Source organism: Marmota marmota, unplaced genomic scaffold (genome assembly GCF_001458135.2).
Source record: "Marmota marmota marmota unplaced genomic scaffold, marMar, whole genome shotgun sequence".
Classification (NCBI taxonomy): Eukaryota; Metazoa; Chordata; class Mammalia; order Rodentia; family Sciuridae; genus Marmota; species Marmota marmota.
The window spans coordinates 6964120-6983200 of record NW_026000077.1 but is presented as its reverse complement, the minus strand read 5'-3'; the positions used below and the strand labels follow the sequence as shown (position 1 = coordinate 6983200).

General features: G+C 39.9%; 1 protein-coding gene across 5 annotated transcripts in view; it reads left to right on the top strand.

Annotated features, from left to right (window-relative positions):
* The window catches only part of Wars2 (tryptophanyl tRNA synthetase 2, mitochondrial), a 78984-nt gene extending 68819 nt beyond the window's left edge, over positions 1-10165 (top strand). For all 5 annotated transcript variants that reach the window (XM_015502239.2, XM_048814589.1, XM_048814586.1 and 2 more), the window contains 2 exons: positions 6388-6506; positions 8064-10165. In XM_015502239.2, the coding sequence (XP_015357725.1) occupies positions 6388-6506; positions 8064-8512 (568 nt within the window). In that variant the 3' untranslated portion in view covers positions 8513-10165. The remainder of the gene's footprint in view (positions 1-6387; positions 6507-8063) is intronic.
* The last annotated feature ends 8916 nt before the right edge of the window (positions 10166-19081 follow it).

The window sequence follows — 19081 nt, the reverse complement described above, 5'->3', positions numbered from 1 at the left end:
CTCTTGCTAAAATCAGCGTTAGGTACTGTGGGCTGGAGGAAAAACACAAGAGAAAGAAAAATCTTCCAGATAGGTTAATAAAAGACCTACATAATGTTTTGGTGGAACTTGGTAAGGAACCCAAGAATAGAGACCTGAGATTGTCTTTAATTTGAAAGCATAATAAATAGCAGCCATTTGAAGGAAGGTAAAATATTCAAAAATAGCAAGTATTCATAATTTTTATTTTGTACCCTGCATTATTTATCTGAATGCCTAATTTCAATAGACTGGCTCTATATTAAGTATACATTTCTTTCTCTCTTTCTCTTCATATGTGTGTCTTTCCCTCTCAGATACACACATGTAGTTTTTATTCAAATTCAGCCACTATTTGGTAAGTCACTAATTCAAAAAAAAGGAACTGTACATGGCCTTGAGAGAGAGAGAAGGAAGGATTGACATGTGTCCATCATTGTTTGCCAGATATTTTTTTTTTTAATATTTATTTATTTTTTTAGTTCTCGGCGGACACAACATCTTTGTTTGTATGTGGTGCTGAGGATCGAACCCGGGCCGCACGCATGACAGGCGAGCGCGCTACCACTTGAGCCACAGCCCCAGCCCTTGTTTGCCAGATATTATAATAGCTGTGACACACATTATCTATTCAGATTCTCACAGCAGCTCTGTAGGATAAATGGGTGATGGGCCATTTTACAGATAAAGAAATTAACTTTCAGGGAAGAGTTGTTATGTCTACTCACATTAGAGAACGATTGACTGTCTAATAGGTTATCTTTCTCAACAATTTGAACTGAAGCTGTGCACAGTGGTGCACGTCGGTAATTTCAGAGCCTTGGGAGGCTGAAAAGGATCCCAAGTTCAAGGCTGGCCTCAGCCACTTAGCAAGGCCCTAGGCAATTTAGCAAGATGCTGTCTCTAAATAAGTAAATAAATAAATAGGACAGGGAATATAGTTCAGTGGTAAAGTGCCCCTGAGTTCAATCCCAATACAAAAAAAATAAACTGAGAAACATGAGAGGAGGATAAGAAGATAGTGAAAGCAAAAGCTGATATGAGGGAACAGTAACCTTAAGAAATGGAGTGGGCTGGGTTGTAGCTGAGTGGTAGAGCCTTTGCCTAGCATTCTTTTTTTTTTTTTTTCTTTTTTTGTAGTTATAGATGGACAGCATGCCTTTATTTTATTTGATTATTTTTATGTGGTGCTGAGGATTGAACCCAGGGCCTCCCATGTGTAAGACAAGAGCTCTGCCACTGAGCTACAGCCCCAGCCCCTTGCCTAGCATTCTTGAAGCCCTGGGTTCAATCCCCAGCACAGGAAGAAGAAAAAGAACTGAGTAAGAAGAAACCAAGCCATTAGCCATCTTTCTATCATGTGACAAAAGACCTGGGGTAAGTCGACTTAAAGGAGGAAAGGTATATTATAGTTTCAGAGGTTTCAGTACATGGTCCCTTGACTGTCACTTTGAACCTGTGATGAGGCACAACATCATGGTGGGAAGCATGTGGTGAGGCCAAGCTGCTCACCCTATGGCAGCTAGAAAGCAAAACAGACTCAGGAAGGAGCCAGTGCCCCACTATTCCTTTCAAGGGCATCCTCCAGTGAGTTCACTTCCTTCCACTAAGTTTCACCTCCTAAAGGTTCCACCACCTCCCAGTGGGGAAGTGGACATATGAAATCAACACAAACCAAACCAAAACCAAAATGTAGGGAGAGTAAAGTGGACAATACTTCAATAAGTCGAGTCAGAGAAAAGTTTTCATAATGTATGAGGATCAGACTTCTGCCCTTGATAACCTTTTTGAGAGCTCGTCTTAAAAGTTTGGAGTTCCTAAAACTGCTTTGAGGACTTCCAGTTCTTAAACTACTTCCTTTCTCTGTGAGACCAGGCTATCCTGGATTTTTATGAGATCCTGCAAGCAGCTGCCTGGGCCTCATTTCTGCAGACTGCTAATACCCACATATTCATCCACAACTCTCTGAACAATCATTTCTTCTCTTTCTCTTTCTTCTTTCTAGCCATCAGGCAAGTGCTACACTAAACCAAAACCCCAGGAAGGCAATCTGAAATAGGTTCTAGGCTGCTAGCCCTTAAAAAGAGGGAGACAGCATAGAAAGAAGAGAGCTGAGCTAAGATGTCAGCTCATCAAACATAGCGGGAAGCTTTTTGTACATTTTAAAGACAGAATAAATTTCATATAATTTATACTTAAATAACTGATTAAAATACAGAAAATGAGTTACAGATGCACAGCTAGGATGAACTTTTCAGAGGCTATTTCACTGGTCTAATTTGGACCATGATGAAGAGGAAGGAGAAGCAGCCAAATGTAAGATTTTTTGGTTTGGGGGTGTGGCACTAGGATTGAACTCTGAAGCACTTTACCACTGAGCTACATCTCCAGCCATTTTTACTTTTTTTTTTTTTTTTCCCAAAACAGGGTCTCGCTAAGTTGCTGGGGCTAGCCTTGAACTTGTCATCCTCCTGCATTAGCCTCCCAATTTTCTGGGATTACAGGTGTGCACCATGGTGCCTCACCAAATGTAGGAGATTTTTCAGGAGGTCAGAATGAAAGGGCTTCCCATTGGACTGGATGTGCAGGAGTGTGGGCTGTCAGGGATGACCGCACATTTCTTGGGTAACTAGATTGATGGTGTTGCAATGAGAATACTGAAAGAGGACTAACTGGAAGAATGTATAGCTTTATTCAATATCTATCCTCCTGGAGATGGTAACCACTTTATTATATCTCTCACAGTACCCAGCACTGGACCTTTCACATTGTGGGTCTTCTAAATAATTGATGGATTAGAGTTATTATAGCACATCCAACAATTGCCCAGGGATGGGGGATCAATCCTTCATGATAGAAAAGACAACACCAAACCCCTGTCCCGTCAGGCTGGGTAAAAGCAGCAGCATTGAAAATCCACAAACACAAGCCAAGAAAGTAGGAGGGGGGTGGGGGTGGGGGGACAAGAGAACAAATCTCTGCAAGCAGATATATGTAAGCAATGATTATTCATCTGGACACTAATTCTGCAGAGGGGTGGGGTGGATCCCAAGTAAATGAAGATGCAATAAGGAACTAAGCAAAAGAAAAATGGTTTAGTCACCAAAGAAGAAGATCAGACGCATTATTATGTGACAGAAGTTATAACAATCAAAATTATGAAAGACTTTTCTTTTATGTTGTGTCTAAGAAAGCACAGTCAGGGTAAGGGGGAAAAAAAGAAACTGGAGAAAAAGAAAAAGAGTAGGCACATTAATATGGATATCATTAAGTTGGGTATAAATTTTAAAAGAACAGCACTAAATTATTTGAAGTGAAAGGAAGAGTATGAGGAGAGAGGTTAAAAACGTGAAAAGAATAAGCCCCATAAGTGAGTAGAATCAAAGACAGGCTGAATTAATGTGAAGTGTAAACTCAATGGATAAGAAGTAAAGGCCAAGATAAATTATAGGAGGTGAAAGGAAAAGCAGGAGCAGGAGGAGGAGAGACCAGAAACAAACAAAGTCAGATGCAAAAGCCACGTGGCGCAATGGGACCAGGTGAAAAAAATTAAAATTTTTTTATTCCTTTAAAAAAAAAAAAAATCAAAACCTCACCAAATTGTAAGCAAAGAGGCAGGGATCCGACATAAGGCAAGACGCACACAGCGTCATTATGAAAACTAAATGTGTTTTCTGTTTAGTTTGGTTGCTTGGTGAATCTGGAACCATTTTGGCATGTGGAAATATTCATTCTGATGTGCTTAAAGTGTATTGATTATGGTAATTGTTTTTTTCTGTGTTAGTTGCAGTCCATTCTGATTTCCTATGGGCTACTGTAATTGCTTTTTAACCTGCTCTGTTGGCTAATTTGGTTTGGGGGAGTCAAAGTGACCTCTGCACGTCAGCCTCACTCTAATTACCAGACAGGAGCAACAAGGTCCAAAGAAGGGAAATTCTCAAAGGTGAGGCATGAATGGGTTACACCCAGGGCCTACATCTTTTTTTTTTAACCACTGAGCCAGTGGCTTTCTGCTCCACACTGTGTGGAAGAGAACAATGGACATGGCCCTCACAATCCTTTAGTAGAATTTCCTACATTTATTTACTAACTTAAGAACAGAAAGCACTTCCTGATTCATCTTCTATGTCCCTGGAGTTTACCTTTCCATTCATTGCTCTGTCCCTGCTGTTTTCTTTAAATTAAAAGAGTTCTCAGAATTATATTAGCATACTGTTTGTATTTGGGGACCACCTGATAGGTGAAGTGTCCGTTTCAGGTATGTTTTCTACCCGTATCAGGATTGCCACCCAGGTCTCTGACCATCTCTGGGACTATGTGTTTGTGGTATATGAGTCAGCTACCAAAAAAGGAAATGATCTCTTTGAAAAATGTCACAGTGCACCTCACAACAAGGACCCTTCTATATATCTTCCTTGTGCCATTTTGTCCTTCATTATGTCAGCCCTTAATATGGCATACCACCAGCAAGGGTTACTGAGCCCTTAGCATCAAGCACTATGTTTGTTATCCTTGAAACCACCCAACGAGATAAGCAGCATTACAGAGACATTGAAAGCTTGGAAAGGGTAAGAAACTTGCCCATGATAACTGACTGCTTCTCCCAGGAGTATTATTGAACTTCCTTGAAAGGAACTAGCTATGTAGCTGGGCGTAGTGGTACATGCTGTAATCCCAGCAGCTAAGGAGGCTGAGACAGAAGGATCACAAGTTCAAAGCCAGCCTAAGTAATTTCGCAAGGCCCTGAGCAACTTAGCAAGACCTTGTCTCAAAATAAAAATATAAATAAATTGGCTGGGGATATAGCTCAGTGGTTAAGCACTGCTGGGGCTCAATTTCTAGTACCCAAAAAGAAAAGAAAAGAAACTATGTCACTTTATTTATTATATTTATATTATCAAATATCAAATATAAACTTGCCAATCAAGATATGAAATACTAACATCACCTATCTCCATCCACAGTAACACTTCAGTACAGTTTTCCCCACTAGATCTTCTCTGAAATGGTTAATTCTTCTTGATGAACCTCATCATGATCTGACCCTACAAATTTTATATGTGTAATTAAAATCATTATAAATAGATTCTCCACATTCTGATATTTTTGGTTTCACATCTTTGTTTTTTAATAAAATATTATAGATAAAATTCAGGCCTCCTTTGTTCCTTTCCTCAGACCCATCTCCTTCTCTCTTTCTCCAGAAGCAGCTATGGTCATAAATTTGAGAAGACCCCTCCAGTGTGTTTTCATACTTATCACTCCAGATCTATGCCTCTATAAGCAATGTGTAGTATTTTCCTATGTACTTTTACGATTTACGTAAATGCCAATGTGTACCCTAGGTGTTTTCTGAAATTTGCTTCCTTCATTCAGCATTGTTTTTGAGATTTGTTATGGTTTGGATATGAGTTATCTCCCCAAAGCTGCTGTGTTGATGTAAGAATGCTCAGAGGTGGGAAGATTAGATAATGAGAGCTGTAACTTAATCCAACCATGCTAGTATGAAAGGACTATCTTGGTGGTAACTGTAGGCAGGTTGGTTGTGGCTGGAGGCCAAAGGTCCCTGGGGGCGTGCCCTGGAAGGGTTCATCTACTCTGTGGTTCCTTACCCTTTCTCTGCCTCCTGCCACCATGAATGGAGCAGCTCCTCCACCTTGCCCTTCCACCAGGATGTTGTGAAACCTCTGAAACCGTGAGCCATAAGACACTTTTTCTCCTCTAAGTTGTTCAAGTCAGGTATTTTCAGCAACAAGAAGCTGAAAAACGCAAGATCTATCTATTATTGTACCTGGAGATGTTGTTTATTTACGTTCCTTCCAGCATCTTAATTCTCCTGTGATTGCAATTTACTTGAAAATGACAGTGTGTTCCAAAAAGATCTTGAATCACTCCCTGTGTGACAGGGAGGGAAAACACTTGCCTGAGAGAGAGCTTTCTGCCATATCTGATTTGAAGATGGGGAGGAGTGTCTTTCAAGTGCAAGCCACTGCTCTGAGTAAAAAGCATCTGGTCAGGCTCGGGTTATATGTGCTGACTGAGTGAGGGAATGAGGAGTGGTTTTAGAATACAATTATGTGTAACGCATATGCTATTGAAGATCCCATGCCTCCCTCCCAGCAAGACCCTGTCACACTGGTGTTGATGGCTATATTCTTCTGCTATGGAAGAAACTGAACCAGAATAGACAAACATCTCTCCAGCATTTGTCTGATACATGGATAAAGACTTGGGTCTCAACGTTCCCTCTGTAGTTTGTGAACATTTGTTGAACACTAACAATGAAATAGACACAGGAAATGCAGCTGCTTGCAATATCATTTCCATCTAAGAAGAAGCCTTGCTGAGTTTTTCTGTCTTTTATTAAAGGTCCACACACGTTCCTGTCGGGGAGGACCAAATCCAGCACATGGAACTAGTTCAGGATCTAGCACAAGGTTTCAACAAGAAGTATGGGGAGTTCTTTCCAGTGCCCAAATCCATCCTCAGTAAGTAACAAACACATGATTGTTAAATCCGGGCATATTCTGAAGTGAAAACTGGATAATAGATGGAGGCTGGGAACTGTCTTAGGACAAAACTTGGCTTTCTCATAGACAAACTTCAGGATTTGGAACTCGAATCTTCATTGTTTCTGTCATGTAGGACTAGCACGTCACACTAGATTATTGAAAAAGATAACTAAAATGTTTGAGAAGTATGGAAGAAACTACAAACTAAAAATGATTTTAATTTGTAAAGTACTATATAATTTACCTAATAGATATATTTAAAATAACAAACTTTATTGGGTAGAGCAGATATCTTCACCTCTTTTATGGGTAAAGAAACAAAGGTTTGGCAAGGCTCACTTTGTGTCCAAGTCACATGTCTAGTTGTGGCAGAGTTGGGTCCTATGCTGAGCATTTGTAAGCCCAAAGCCTACTTAACCTTGCCTTCCTGAGTACTCACAGCAAAATGAAAGTATCCCAATCTACATCAAATAAGAGGGAATCTGTAATCCTCATGTTCTGTCTTCTTAAGTGAACCTCGGAGATGGAATGTACAATCCACCTGCTGGGTCTCAGAGATCAGCCTCAGCCTCCATTGCTATGCTAGTCTGGAACCTTCTTGATGCTGTAAGTCTACCAGCATTCTGATAGACTTGTAAATTTTGTGGCAGGGGCAGAGATCATGGAACCTAAGCACTGTTCATCTTTATTAAGCTGACAACATTGTAAAGGAGTATAATATGATCCTAGATTCAACTCAAAGACAGAAGTCAGGTATAAATTTCTAGGTAATTTCAAAAATTCACACAAATAAATTCAAGAAATCCCAGGCATTGAAGTCAGACTTCTTTTAACAATCAGATTTTAATGTATAATGGTGTATTAAGAATTGTAATGCAAATAAATAAATAAATAAAATTTTAATATATGACATTATTATTTTACCTTTCAATTTTATATGCTTCTGTAATAGCCATAAAATAGGCAACTATTAATAACACTGGTTTATGAAGCACAGCTTAACATCTTGATTCTATCAGAGCAATAAACAAGCCATTTCTCGTGTGTGTGTGTGTGTGTGTGTGTGTAATCCTGGGTAAAGAAATAGAAGGATTACTGCAGATTGTTAAAACTGGTTGGGGGGTAGAAATGGCAATGGTTGCAGGGGGTAAATAAATGATTACTAATAGGGAAGAGCAGAGAGGAGAAGAAACAATACTTTTTTAAAAGTTGTACACAGCAAAAGCAGTATGTTTGGCATAATTTCATCTGGGTAAGAGTATACATTTTAGGTGGACAAATGCATTAAAATATGCCTGAAAGTATGGAGAAAATGTTAACAGTGTTACATAATTCAGATAATCTTTACTTTCATACTTACATAAATTGCTTGACTTTTTCACAATGAATATTTGCTATTTTTATAAACAGACAGGTAAAAAAGTCATTGGTATTCTTGATATCTTCCAGATTCCAGCAGTGAGTCTTGCTGATTTATTTGTGTTTTTGTTTTTGTTTTTGTTTTTTGGCATGTGTGTTGGTGTTTTGACCTAGCATCCATGAAGAAGGTAAAATCCCTCCGTGACCCTTCTTCCAAAATGTCAAAATCTGACCCTGACAAACTGGCCACCATCCGAATAACAGACAGCCCAGAGGAGATAGTGCAGAAATTCCGCAAGGCTGTGACGGACTTCACCTCAGAGGTCACCTACGACCCTGCCAGCCGAGAGGGCGTCTCCAACATGGTCTCGATTCACGCTGCGGTGACAGGGCTCACCACGGAGGAGGTGGTCCACCGCAGCACAGGCATGGATACTGCCCGCTACAAACTGGTGGTGGCAGATGCTGTGATTGAGAAATTTGCTCCAATTAAAAATGAAATTGAAAAACTGAAGATGGACAAGGAATATTTAGAGAAGGTTTTACAAGCTGGGTCAGCAAAAGCCAAAGAATTAGCCTATCCTGTCCTCCAGGAGGTGAAGAAATTGGTGGGAATTCTATAGGAAGTTTGAACCAATCACAAAAGGTTTTTGTATCTTATAGTCTGTGCACTTCAACAAAGGCAGCTTTCTTTCAAACAAAAATAATTAATTAATATAAATTATAGTTTGGGACATTTAATTTGATATAGCTGATTATTGTCTTCATTTGATGACAATGCTTTGTAGCCCTCAAATACAGCAATGTTCCAAATCCCATCAACAAAATGTTGTGATCAGAAAAACAAAAACAGCAAATTGTAAAAGGAGGTATAGCAGTCCGAATCCCCAGCTATTTGAAGCACACTCCTTGGACTGAAATATCTGAACAAATGTGACTGAGGTGAGCAATAACTTGGGAAATGAGATGATTTGTGCTCTTGATATTTACTGTAAGAAGTATTCATCCCAGCCCTTTTAAAAAGCAGCACACGAATTGCCTTAGATTTATAATCCTTCAGATGCCATTTGATACAGTTTGTATACGGGTCTCATAAAAGTAGGTTGATTATTATTGTTCATCTTTTTAATTTTTTTTCTTTTTCACTACAGTACTGGGCATCGAACCCCAGGCCTCCCACATGCCTCTGAGCTACACTCCCAGCTCCTGAATTAAGTTATTAATAAGTCCCCTCTTTTTTTTTTTTTTTTTTTTTTTTGCATTCCTTGGAATTAGACTCATCAACCCCCTATGAAATATATAGGAAAGGAATTGCCATTTTACACATGAGGAAAATGAGGCCCAGAGAATACAATAAACTCATACAGTATTACTCAGAAAGAAGCAAATCCAAGAGTAAAACCTTTTATAAATTTTAAAATAAAAGAGTAAAACCTTTACTCTTTCTAAGATTAGTTTTTTTTTTTCATCTGTACTATGATCACTATTTATACCTATATACCTAGAATGTTGGGCAAATAATTTTTTTTTAATTTTACTTATAGGGGCTGGGGTGGTAGAGTGCTCAGTGGTAGAGTGCTCAGTGGTAGAGTGCTCGCCTAGCATGCATGAGGCACTGGGTTCGATCCTCAGCACCATATAAAAACAAACTAATGTATAACACCTAAAACTAAAAAGATACATAAATAAATAAATATTTTTTAAAAATTTTACTTATAGTAGAGCTGTCCTTTCAGCAGAACAGATATAAATCCACAAAATGGTATCCTAGAGCCTAAATTAAAAGAAGCTTATGGGCTGGAGTTGTAGCTCAGTAGCAGAGCACTTGCCTAGCATGTGGGAGGCCTGAGTTTGATTCTCAGCACCACATAAAAATAAGTAAGTAAAGGCTAGGGATATAGTTCAGCTCGTAGAGTGCTTGCCTCGCATGCACAAGACCCTGGCATCATACACACACACACAAAAATGCATATAAAAAAGTATGCATTCAAAATAAATAAGTAAAATAAAGGTATTGTGTTCAACCACAACTAGAAAATAAATATTAAAAAACAACAACAAAAAACACTTTTGAGGATTCTTAGAGCTAGCCTGGCTCATGGGAAAAGAAAACATGTTACCTTTGGATCTTGGAATGGAATGGAATATCTACAGTCCTAGATCATCTTTGGGTATATATATCTTCCAAGTCATACTTATTCTCTTTTTCCCCCTTTCAAAGGAAACTGTTATAAATACTGGAAAATGTCAAAATAAAGATGAGTCTATCAAACTAATTGTTTATCTTGTCTGTGTGGTTTCTGCCGCCTTACAATATTTTTCTCCAAAGAAATGAAGGCCCTATGGAAAATAATCTTAGGGAAGGAAAACTAGACAACATGTGATAACTTCCAAGGAGCAACGTCTGCAGAGGTGTGATTGAACTTATGTGTATCCCGTTGTTATTCTTTGAAAATAACCCTAGTGCTTAAGTCTAGAATTAGCCCACAATGATTAAAAACCTTGGTTAATGTGTTAGGGTTCTGCAGAGAAACATAATCAGTAAGATATATGTACATGAGGGGATTAACTGCAGGAATTGGCTCACATGATTATGGAGGCTGAGAAGTCCCATAATATGATGTCTATAAGCTGGGGACTTAGGAAAACTAGTGGTGTCATTCAGTCCAGATCCACAGGCCAGAGAATCAGGGGAGGTGATGGTGTAACTTCCAGTCTGAGGTCCAACACCTGAGGATCTCATGTAAATCCCAGAGTCTGAAGTCTCAAGAACCAGGAACTCTTATGTCCCAGGACAGGAGAAGGTAGATATCTCTGCTTAAGAAAAGAGCCAATTGACTCTTCCTCCATCTTTCTGTTCTATTTGGATGGTCCCTCTATGGATTAGATGTTGTCGACCTACATTGGTGAGGGCAGATCTTTACTTAGTCTACTGATTTGAATCCCAGTCTTTTCTGCATAGTCTTTTTAATAGAGATGAAGAATCACAGGGAAATATATTATCATGATTCATTACAAAAGGGGGATTTTCATTATTATTTTCTATGTTTTATAGACAACCGAAATGGTGCAAAATATTTCAGATGGTAGTATAATGGTCAGTAGCTTATGCGCTATAGCTCCACCTACTGACAAACCTTACCACAAACCCACTGGCTCTAACTAGGTACACAGAACATTGTGGGTATTATCTTGCTCTTTGTAGGTTCTTCATAAACATCAAAATAATGAAGATGGGTTGGAAATTTCTAATAAAATGTGATATTTCTTGCTCCCAGAAACCCTCCCGACACACATCATAAAGATGGTTATCATAAAACATCTAACACTGTTGGGTTCTGGTGATGGATTAGACACAGTATTAAATGTCATATAACAGAGTATATTAGTCAGTTTTCCACCACTATAACAAATACCTGTGATAGTAAACTTATACAGAGAAAAGCCTTATTTTGGCTTACAGTTTTAGAGGTTTAGTCCATAGTTAGTTGGCTCCATTGCTTTTGTTCCTGTCTCAGGATAGCACATCATATTGGGGAATACATGGTGGAGTAAAGTTGTTCACTTCATGGTAAGCTAAAGAGAAAAAAAAACAAAAAACAGTAGCTGAGACCCACTGTTCTTTCCAAGATGCAGCCTTGATGACCAGAAGACCTCACAGTAGCCTCACTTCTTAAAGTTTCCTCCACCTCCAAGTAACACCATGTTGGTGACCGTGCCTTTAGAGGACACTTAGGATCCAAACTATAACATAGTGTTTTTCTAAGAGAGGTCCCAGGCCAGCGACATGAGAATCATCTGAGATCTCATCAGGAATGTAAATGCTCTGGCTCCACTACAGACCTACCTGGGGTATGAACTCAGAAATTTTTTACATTAACAGCCTTCCAGGTGGTCCTGATACCTGCTAAACTTTGAGAACCACCACTTCATATGAATTCTCTCATTTAATCCTCATAGCTAATAATAATTACCAACCATCCAATCATCCATGACTAAGGTTGAAACTGAAGAGCAGGAGGTCGAGAAACTTGCCCAACATAGTTCAGCTTCTAAGAAGTAAAATCAGGCTCAAACTCAGCTTCTAAGGGGTGGACTCAGGATCTGGAGTTCACTAGGTCACAGTGGTCTCCACACAATGTCTTCTGTATGTATGGAAGTAAGGCACATGGTGATGGCCTTATTTCTGGCAAAGTCCCGAGGAATTGCAGGACATCACATAGCAAAAGGCAGGGGATGGGAGGGTCTCTTCTGGATCTCTTTTTATAAAGCCACCAATATCAGTCAAGGAGGTTCTACCCTGATGACCTCATCTAATCCTAATTACCTCCCAAAGGCCTATCAATACTATCGTCCAATTAGGTTTCCACCTTCTTGATACCTCACAGTTGAGAGTAGACTTCAAGAGGTGTTTCTAAAGGGGCAAATCATATTCAAAGCACAGCAAAATGTCACATTCAGTAGTCCTCAGATAAATAAAACAATTGATATTTGATGTCATTGTGTTGGCTCTATTGAAAGCAAACTTTATTTTTTTTAACATAACCTTCCCATTCTTATCCACATATACACATAATAAGTCAGGACTATGCTTGTCAGTTTCTAAAAGTGTTTCTGAAAAGTAGATGATGTGATTCTACTTAGAATAGTGTTCTGATTTTACAGATTTCCTTTTTTTGAGTAATATTTAAACATACAGACTCTTCCCGGGAGTACAGCTGTGTCCCGATTCCTATGTGTGAATGCAGAGATGAAGAAGTGCTGTGTACATGGCCCTTACCACCAGGTCTCCCCTACCAACATGTCCCACGGGGAAGCCCACTGGGAGCAACTGTCAGTTCAAATAAATGGGTTATCTAAGAATTCCCTGAGTTTGCAAAAGCCTCCACCCAAAAGAGTGGGTTCTGTGATGATTTACACAACAACAATAACAAAATAGCATGGCTTATCCAGATTGACCCAGGAGACAACCGTTGGGAAAGAAAAATTCCCTCCATGAACTAGGCAACCAGGGAGCAAGAAATGTCTAGTTCCTCAGCAGGTATCATTGAAAAAAAATATTCTTGCCCTAGAAGAGGAGGTGAGTACTCACGAAAATGCAGGGTGATCGAGTGGTTTTGTGATGGTTTTCTCTCCTGGGCCACTCACATAAAAATTTAACAAATAGAATTTCTGAGGTTGCCAGCTCTTCAGTGAATGATTATTATTCTTTCACTGTTTTCTTACCCTCCTTTTCTCCTTGCTAATTTCTCTTTCTCGCCTGCATCCTGCACAGGCGGTGGAAATGGAGTTCCCCTCGGTGGAATGGGCTGGCTGAGAAATAAAAGCTAAAAAAAACAGAAAGACGAAAAAAACCCACAGGACACAGAAAGTAGTTTCGAGCGTGGGGGCAGGACGGGCAAGGCAAGCCTATCAGATGGATCGAGCTTCTATAGTCTGGAAAAATGGAGCCTGCACTTGCTTTATTTATATGGCCGGGTTGGGGGTGGGACATCAAAGGCAGGGATAAGGTTTCAAGGGCGGAGTCTTTGCAGTCAGCAGGCTGATTGACATCTTGGCCCATCACACCCATCTCAGGTGCTGTGTGGGATCTCTGGCTGAGCTTGAGGGGCAAGTTCACCTGCCTCAGGCAATCAATCCTTGTAGGGGTGCCATGGGAGGTTCCCAATGCCAGACTTATCTTCTTATTAAGCTACTATGCACAACATAGTCCACACACAGCCCACAGACGGCTAGTGACATCTAAACATCTTCAAAGCTCCCACAAGCTCAATCCAAAGAAGCGGGAATTCCCTGCTGATGAGTCTGCATCCTGCATCCACATTTATGCACAATGATTCACGTGCTTCAGCCTCTGGGGCATCCTGAACTCATTTTTCTTCCCCCTTCCATTTCTAAGTGATGCCCAATCCAGTCACTGCTTCTGCTTCCTCTACCTATGGCTTCTCTATTACCTGTTAGCTTCTAGAGAAACAAAATAATGCTCTTCCGGAGACCTTCTCAGCTTCAACCCTCTTCTAGCTCAATGCTTTGAAACTCTAAGCTTATTGCTGTTAGTCACTGTATAAAATGCTCTTGCCAAATTCTTCCATGACATCTTTGTGGGTTTTATTACAGCCCTCCACAGTCTCCCTTGATGCCCCACCATCACAGCCAAGGCTTGCCTCTCCATGTGGCCACATGTGTAGGATCCTCCCTGTGCCTCCTCCATCTTCCCACCATTCTGCAGGAACTACCACTGTGTGCCTCACTCAATGGTGACAATGGTGTCAGCCCATTGTCCCTCTGCCCCAGCCACTGTTATCATGACTTCCATGCTGTTTCTTGCATCTTCTACAATTGCATCAAGCCATCTCTTCCTCCACATCTCTCTACTGAGGGAAGCACATTCTGATGCTCATTTGATATACTGGAATATGGACATGTTGAGGTGAACAGAAAGGTTTTTTGATCCATAGTACTAGCCAACTAACAACCTCAGTATTAAAACATAATTGCCTCTTCCTCTCACTCCATCTCCCCCCAAAACGATATATATAAATGCAAAGAAAACCCCTCTGTACTTAATGCTCAGATTTTCATCACTTTACTCATAGATGGGTCATAAAAGTTTGTGGCAGAGATTTCTATCTAGTTCCCAGTATCCAGTCTCTCCTTCTTCCTTTTTAGTAAAGGAACCCTTATTATGAATTTTAGCAGGGTAGAAACTACATTTGCCAGCTGGAAGCAAGGGAAATAAATAGTTCTAGCCAATGGGAAAAGAGCAAAAGTGATGTGTGCAAGCTAGGGGAGGTTGTGCATGCCTGTATTCTAGTGGCTCGGGAGACTAAGGCAGGACGATTGCAAATTCAAGGTCAGCCCTCAGCAATTTAGCAAGGTCCTAAGTAACTTAGTGAGACCCTTTCTCAAATAAACATAAAAAGGGCTAGGGATGTGGCTAAGCTCCCCTGGGTTCAAAAAAAAAAAAAAAGTGATGTGTGCAATTTCTAAGTTGTATCTATTTTAAAGGAAACTTCTCCTCCTTTCCCCCACATCCTGGAGAATGTTCAACCCATTGATGGAAAACACCAGGGAAAGACGGGCAGAGCTGACTTCCCAGCCTGGGTTCCTGGACTCAACAAAAGGTGCTGCCTTTCTGCCCTGGACTGCCTGCCTACCTCTGGACTGTTGTGTGGTAAATTGCCGCAGTCTGGCTGGGCACAAAATCACGAGCCACTCAAGCAGGAACAAAGTTTATTTTTTGAAACTGCCGCCAATGTCCGGTACCGCCCGGGAAGATTTTTTCCACCCACGCGGCCTCCTCTGGGACCCGCAGAGAGAGCTCCTCCCCCGGAAATCCCTCCTACTGTACTTCCCCAACCAATGGGAACTCTCCAGGAGTCCCGTAGCCGGCCTAGGTGAACAGCAGGAGTCCAATATCCATATGAATGCAAATCTTAACATAATCATATCATCTCAATGGCTAGCTGGCGTCACCTTTCGACCAAAAATGCCATGCATCATATACTTGGCTCTTAGCAGTAAATAACTTTTAGCATATTTAAGCCACCTTCTCTTGGACTCTCTGGGTTCCTGCACCTTAGCTACTACCCCAGGCAATACACTAACCTTACCAGCCTCTTTGTCTAATGTTGCCCCTGCAACTGGGTTGCTTTAATCCAGTGCAACTAGCCTTTGTGACAGCCTTCTATGTGCTGAGGCTGTAACTATGATCCCCAGAGCAGTAGCATTGGGGTCACCTGGGAACTTGTTAGATACTCATATCCAGACTCCACCCCATGCTGACTGAATGAGGAACTCTGGGAGTGGGGCTTGGTAATAGACTTGAGCCTTCAGGTAGACAGATTGTGCAGATGTTGAGAACTGCTGCATGGGAAATAAGGAATAGAACAAATGAACCACAACCAGTCTCTGTCCTCAAGGAGTTTACTTGGACAGAGAGGTATAAATACATAATCAGGCACAAAAACATAATTATTATCTTGACTTTCTGCTATTTCCTGTCTGCTGTCCCTTCCCTTTTTTTTCCATCACATTAACCCAAAATAATTTAGCTCAGATTGTTTTTGTTTATGTATATGATTATTTATAAAGACCTTGAAATGTAGGTCATTTGGGTCTATGCAAATCATAAAAGGAGAAATAATTTCATTTCTAAAGTGAACAGAGATTATATCACCAATATTAGAATTAATAAGGATTTCCTGAAGCCAAGAGAGACAAACAAGAAGGGGGAGCTGTTTTTACACAGTGGGTAGTAAAATTATAGTACTTATTACCCTGTAAAGGGTTATATGGCCTAGAAATAAAAACAGTTGAGAATGGATTAAATTTATGAGTGAGTAAGTCATAAAATTGCATTAAACACACGTTAGGAATGTTCAAATCATTTCTGAAAGTGTCTGACACCAATATCATAGAAGGAAACTGCCATCTTTGCTGTTGGCACCCTTATTATCATAACCTTCAATGTTTAGAACACTAGAAGAGACCAGGCTAGACTAACATGGTATTGGTAATGGGCTGGCAAGTACATTTATGAGAATGAAGACTCTTGTTCTTAATGTATTTTGTATGAGATCGGTCAATGCACACTGATCTTATTTAATGGATCATAAAGACAGAGGAAATAGGGAGATGATGGATGGAATTCATTTAAAAAAATATAATTTGAGGTTAAAATTAAAGTGCATTATTCTTTTTTTTTATCAATAAGGCATGATTTTTTTTTAAGAGAGAGTGAGAGAGAGAGGGAGACAAAGAATTTTTAATATTTATTTTTTAGTTATCGGCGGACACAACATCTTTGTATGTGGTGCTGAGGATCGAACCCGGGCCGCACGCATGCCAGGCGAGCGCGCTACTGCTTGAGCCACACCCCCAGCCCGCATTATTCTTATTAACAGGAGATAACTCAGATAATTGAAATCTGCATGTAATCCTACTATAGTTTGGAAAAGTGCCTCCTAACAAGACTTAAGATCTTTGTCCCCAGCCATGAAGCTATTGGGAGATGGTGGACCCTTTAAGATGTGGAGCCTAATGGGAGATCTTCTGATCACGAGGAGCATGCTCTTGAAGTGGATATTGGTACCTTAGTCCTTTCTCCTTTCTCTCTTTCATGTCTCAGCCATGAGGTGAACAGTTCTGCTGCATGTCTCCTCCATGATGTGCTGCACTACTACATGCCTAAAAGCAACAGAGTCAATCAGCCATAGACTGAAACCTCAAAGACTGTGAGCCAAAATAAACCTCTCTTCTTTATGAGTTGATTATCTCAGGTATTTTGTTACAGTTATGGAAAGATCAGTAACACAAATCCAAAACCTAATAAAATATTATTATTACCACACAACAGCAAACTGATCTTATATCTTTGACATAGGAGCTGAATGTTTTGGATAATATAAACATAGAATTGTTTAGCACATCCAAAAATTAGTCAAACTTGGGACTTTAGTGAAGGTAGACTTATGTGATAATGAAGAGGTTGCAGTTAGCATCACACAACTTCCCCCAAGTTTTGTGAATTTTCAGAATACAAGGTTTAATTCTGCCATCCACTGTTAGGAACACCAGAATGACAAGAGTCATTCTGCATTTGCTGCTAAAAATTGTTTTTGCCCTGGCCCACATGTTTTTAAAATCTTGCAATGTCTTTAAACTATAATCCAGTTTGGTAAAATACAGCTACTTTGTCTTCTTCCCATCCCCTTTCTTTTTCTTTTTAAAGATACTTCATCCAACTTCTTCCAAAAACATTGTCAGTCAGGATTTCTATTTCAAATAATTTGGAATAAAAAGTATTTAACATTCTGGAAGCAAGTGAGATTTTTATTGTATTTTTATAGAGAGTAAATTGAACTGTGTGGGCAGGCTAGAGAGGGGCTCCTCTGTAAGTCTCTAGCACAACCCCTGTTGCACCCCAGCAGGGATTCATATTACAAAAATCGCATCTCTGATCTGCTTCTATTGGCTGCCCAGGCTCACCAAGACCCTGGGCACTACCAGGCATGTTAACTCCTTCTTGATCCTCAGGAACCTTCCACCAGAGGGCTTATATGGCTCCCAGAGGTCTGTGTCTTTCTTCTTATAACTTTCAAACATTTTCCTAATATGAAGAAGTGTTTGGCAAACTAAAACTGTATTTCATCTTCACATATTTGTTTAATATATCAGTATCATTATCCCTATTTTACAGGTAAGTTTTCCTTGAGTACTTGGTTACCAACTAAATTACTTAATACCCTTCTTCCCCCTGATATGTGTGAGTACACACACACACACACACACACACACGTTTGAGTTGTTTGTAAGTATTTTGAGCATAAATTATTGCAAAAATGGATTTTGAATTTTTAATTATTATTTTTATTTTTTAAATCATTCTCCTATGAAGCACAATACTGGACACAGAGTAGATGCAAACGTAATGTTTTTTATTGAAAACCACACTGAGGGATTAGAGGTTACAAATTCAAATGGATTCAGGAAAGAAATAGTATGTAAATCCATTAAATCCTTTTATAAGTATTTATTCAAGACTTACTAGGTTCTGGGCACAAGCTGTGAACAAAAGAGAAAAAGATCTTTGCCCTCTTCTAATTGACATTGTAAAGAAGCGATTAAAGACATGAAATAAATAGAAAATAAGATGGTAGGTCACCAGATGTAGAAATAACAAGAAAATGAGATGGAATGTTGTGAACTGAATTGTGTTCTGCCAAAATTTACATATTGAAAACCGAACCCCCAGGATCTCAAGATACGATTCTTTAGGGGAGATAGGCCCTTTAAAGAGGTAACTAAATTCAAATGAGGCTGTAAGGATGCCCCCCAACCCAATTTGTTTGAGGTCTTTATAAGAAGAGCTTGGCGGGCACAGAGAAAGACCATGGGAGGTGCAGTGAGAAGGTCCCCACACAGAGAGGCCTCAGACCAGCTGAAACCACCGTCTCAGACCTGCCAGTTTCCACACGCTGAGAAAATAAATGTCTGTTGTTCAAGCCACCGTTGTGGTATTTTGTTATGGCAACCCCAGCAAACTAATGCAAGCACTGGTTAATAGAGTTGTAAAGGTTGGTTTCATTGTGGTTAAATTTAAGAAAAAAACGGAATGAAGTAAGGAAGATAACAGGGTGATATCTGGGGACGGTTAATACAAAGGCCTGACACAGAGCATGCTTGACTCA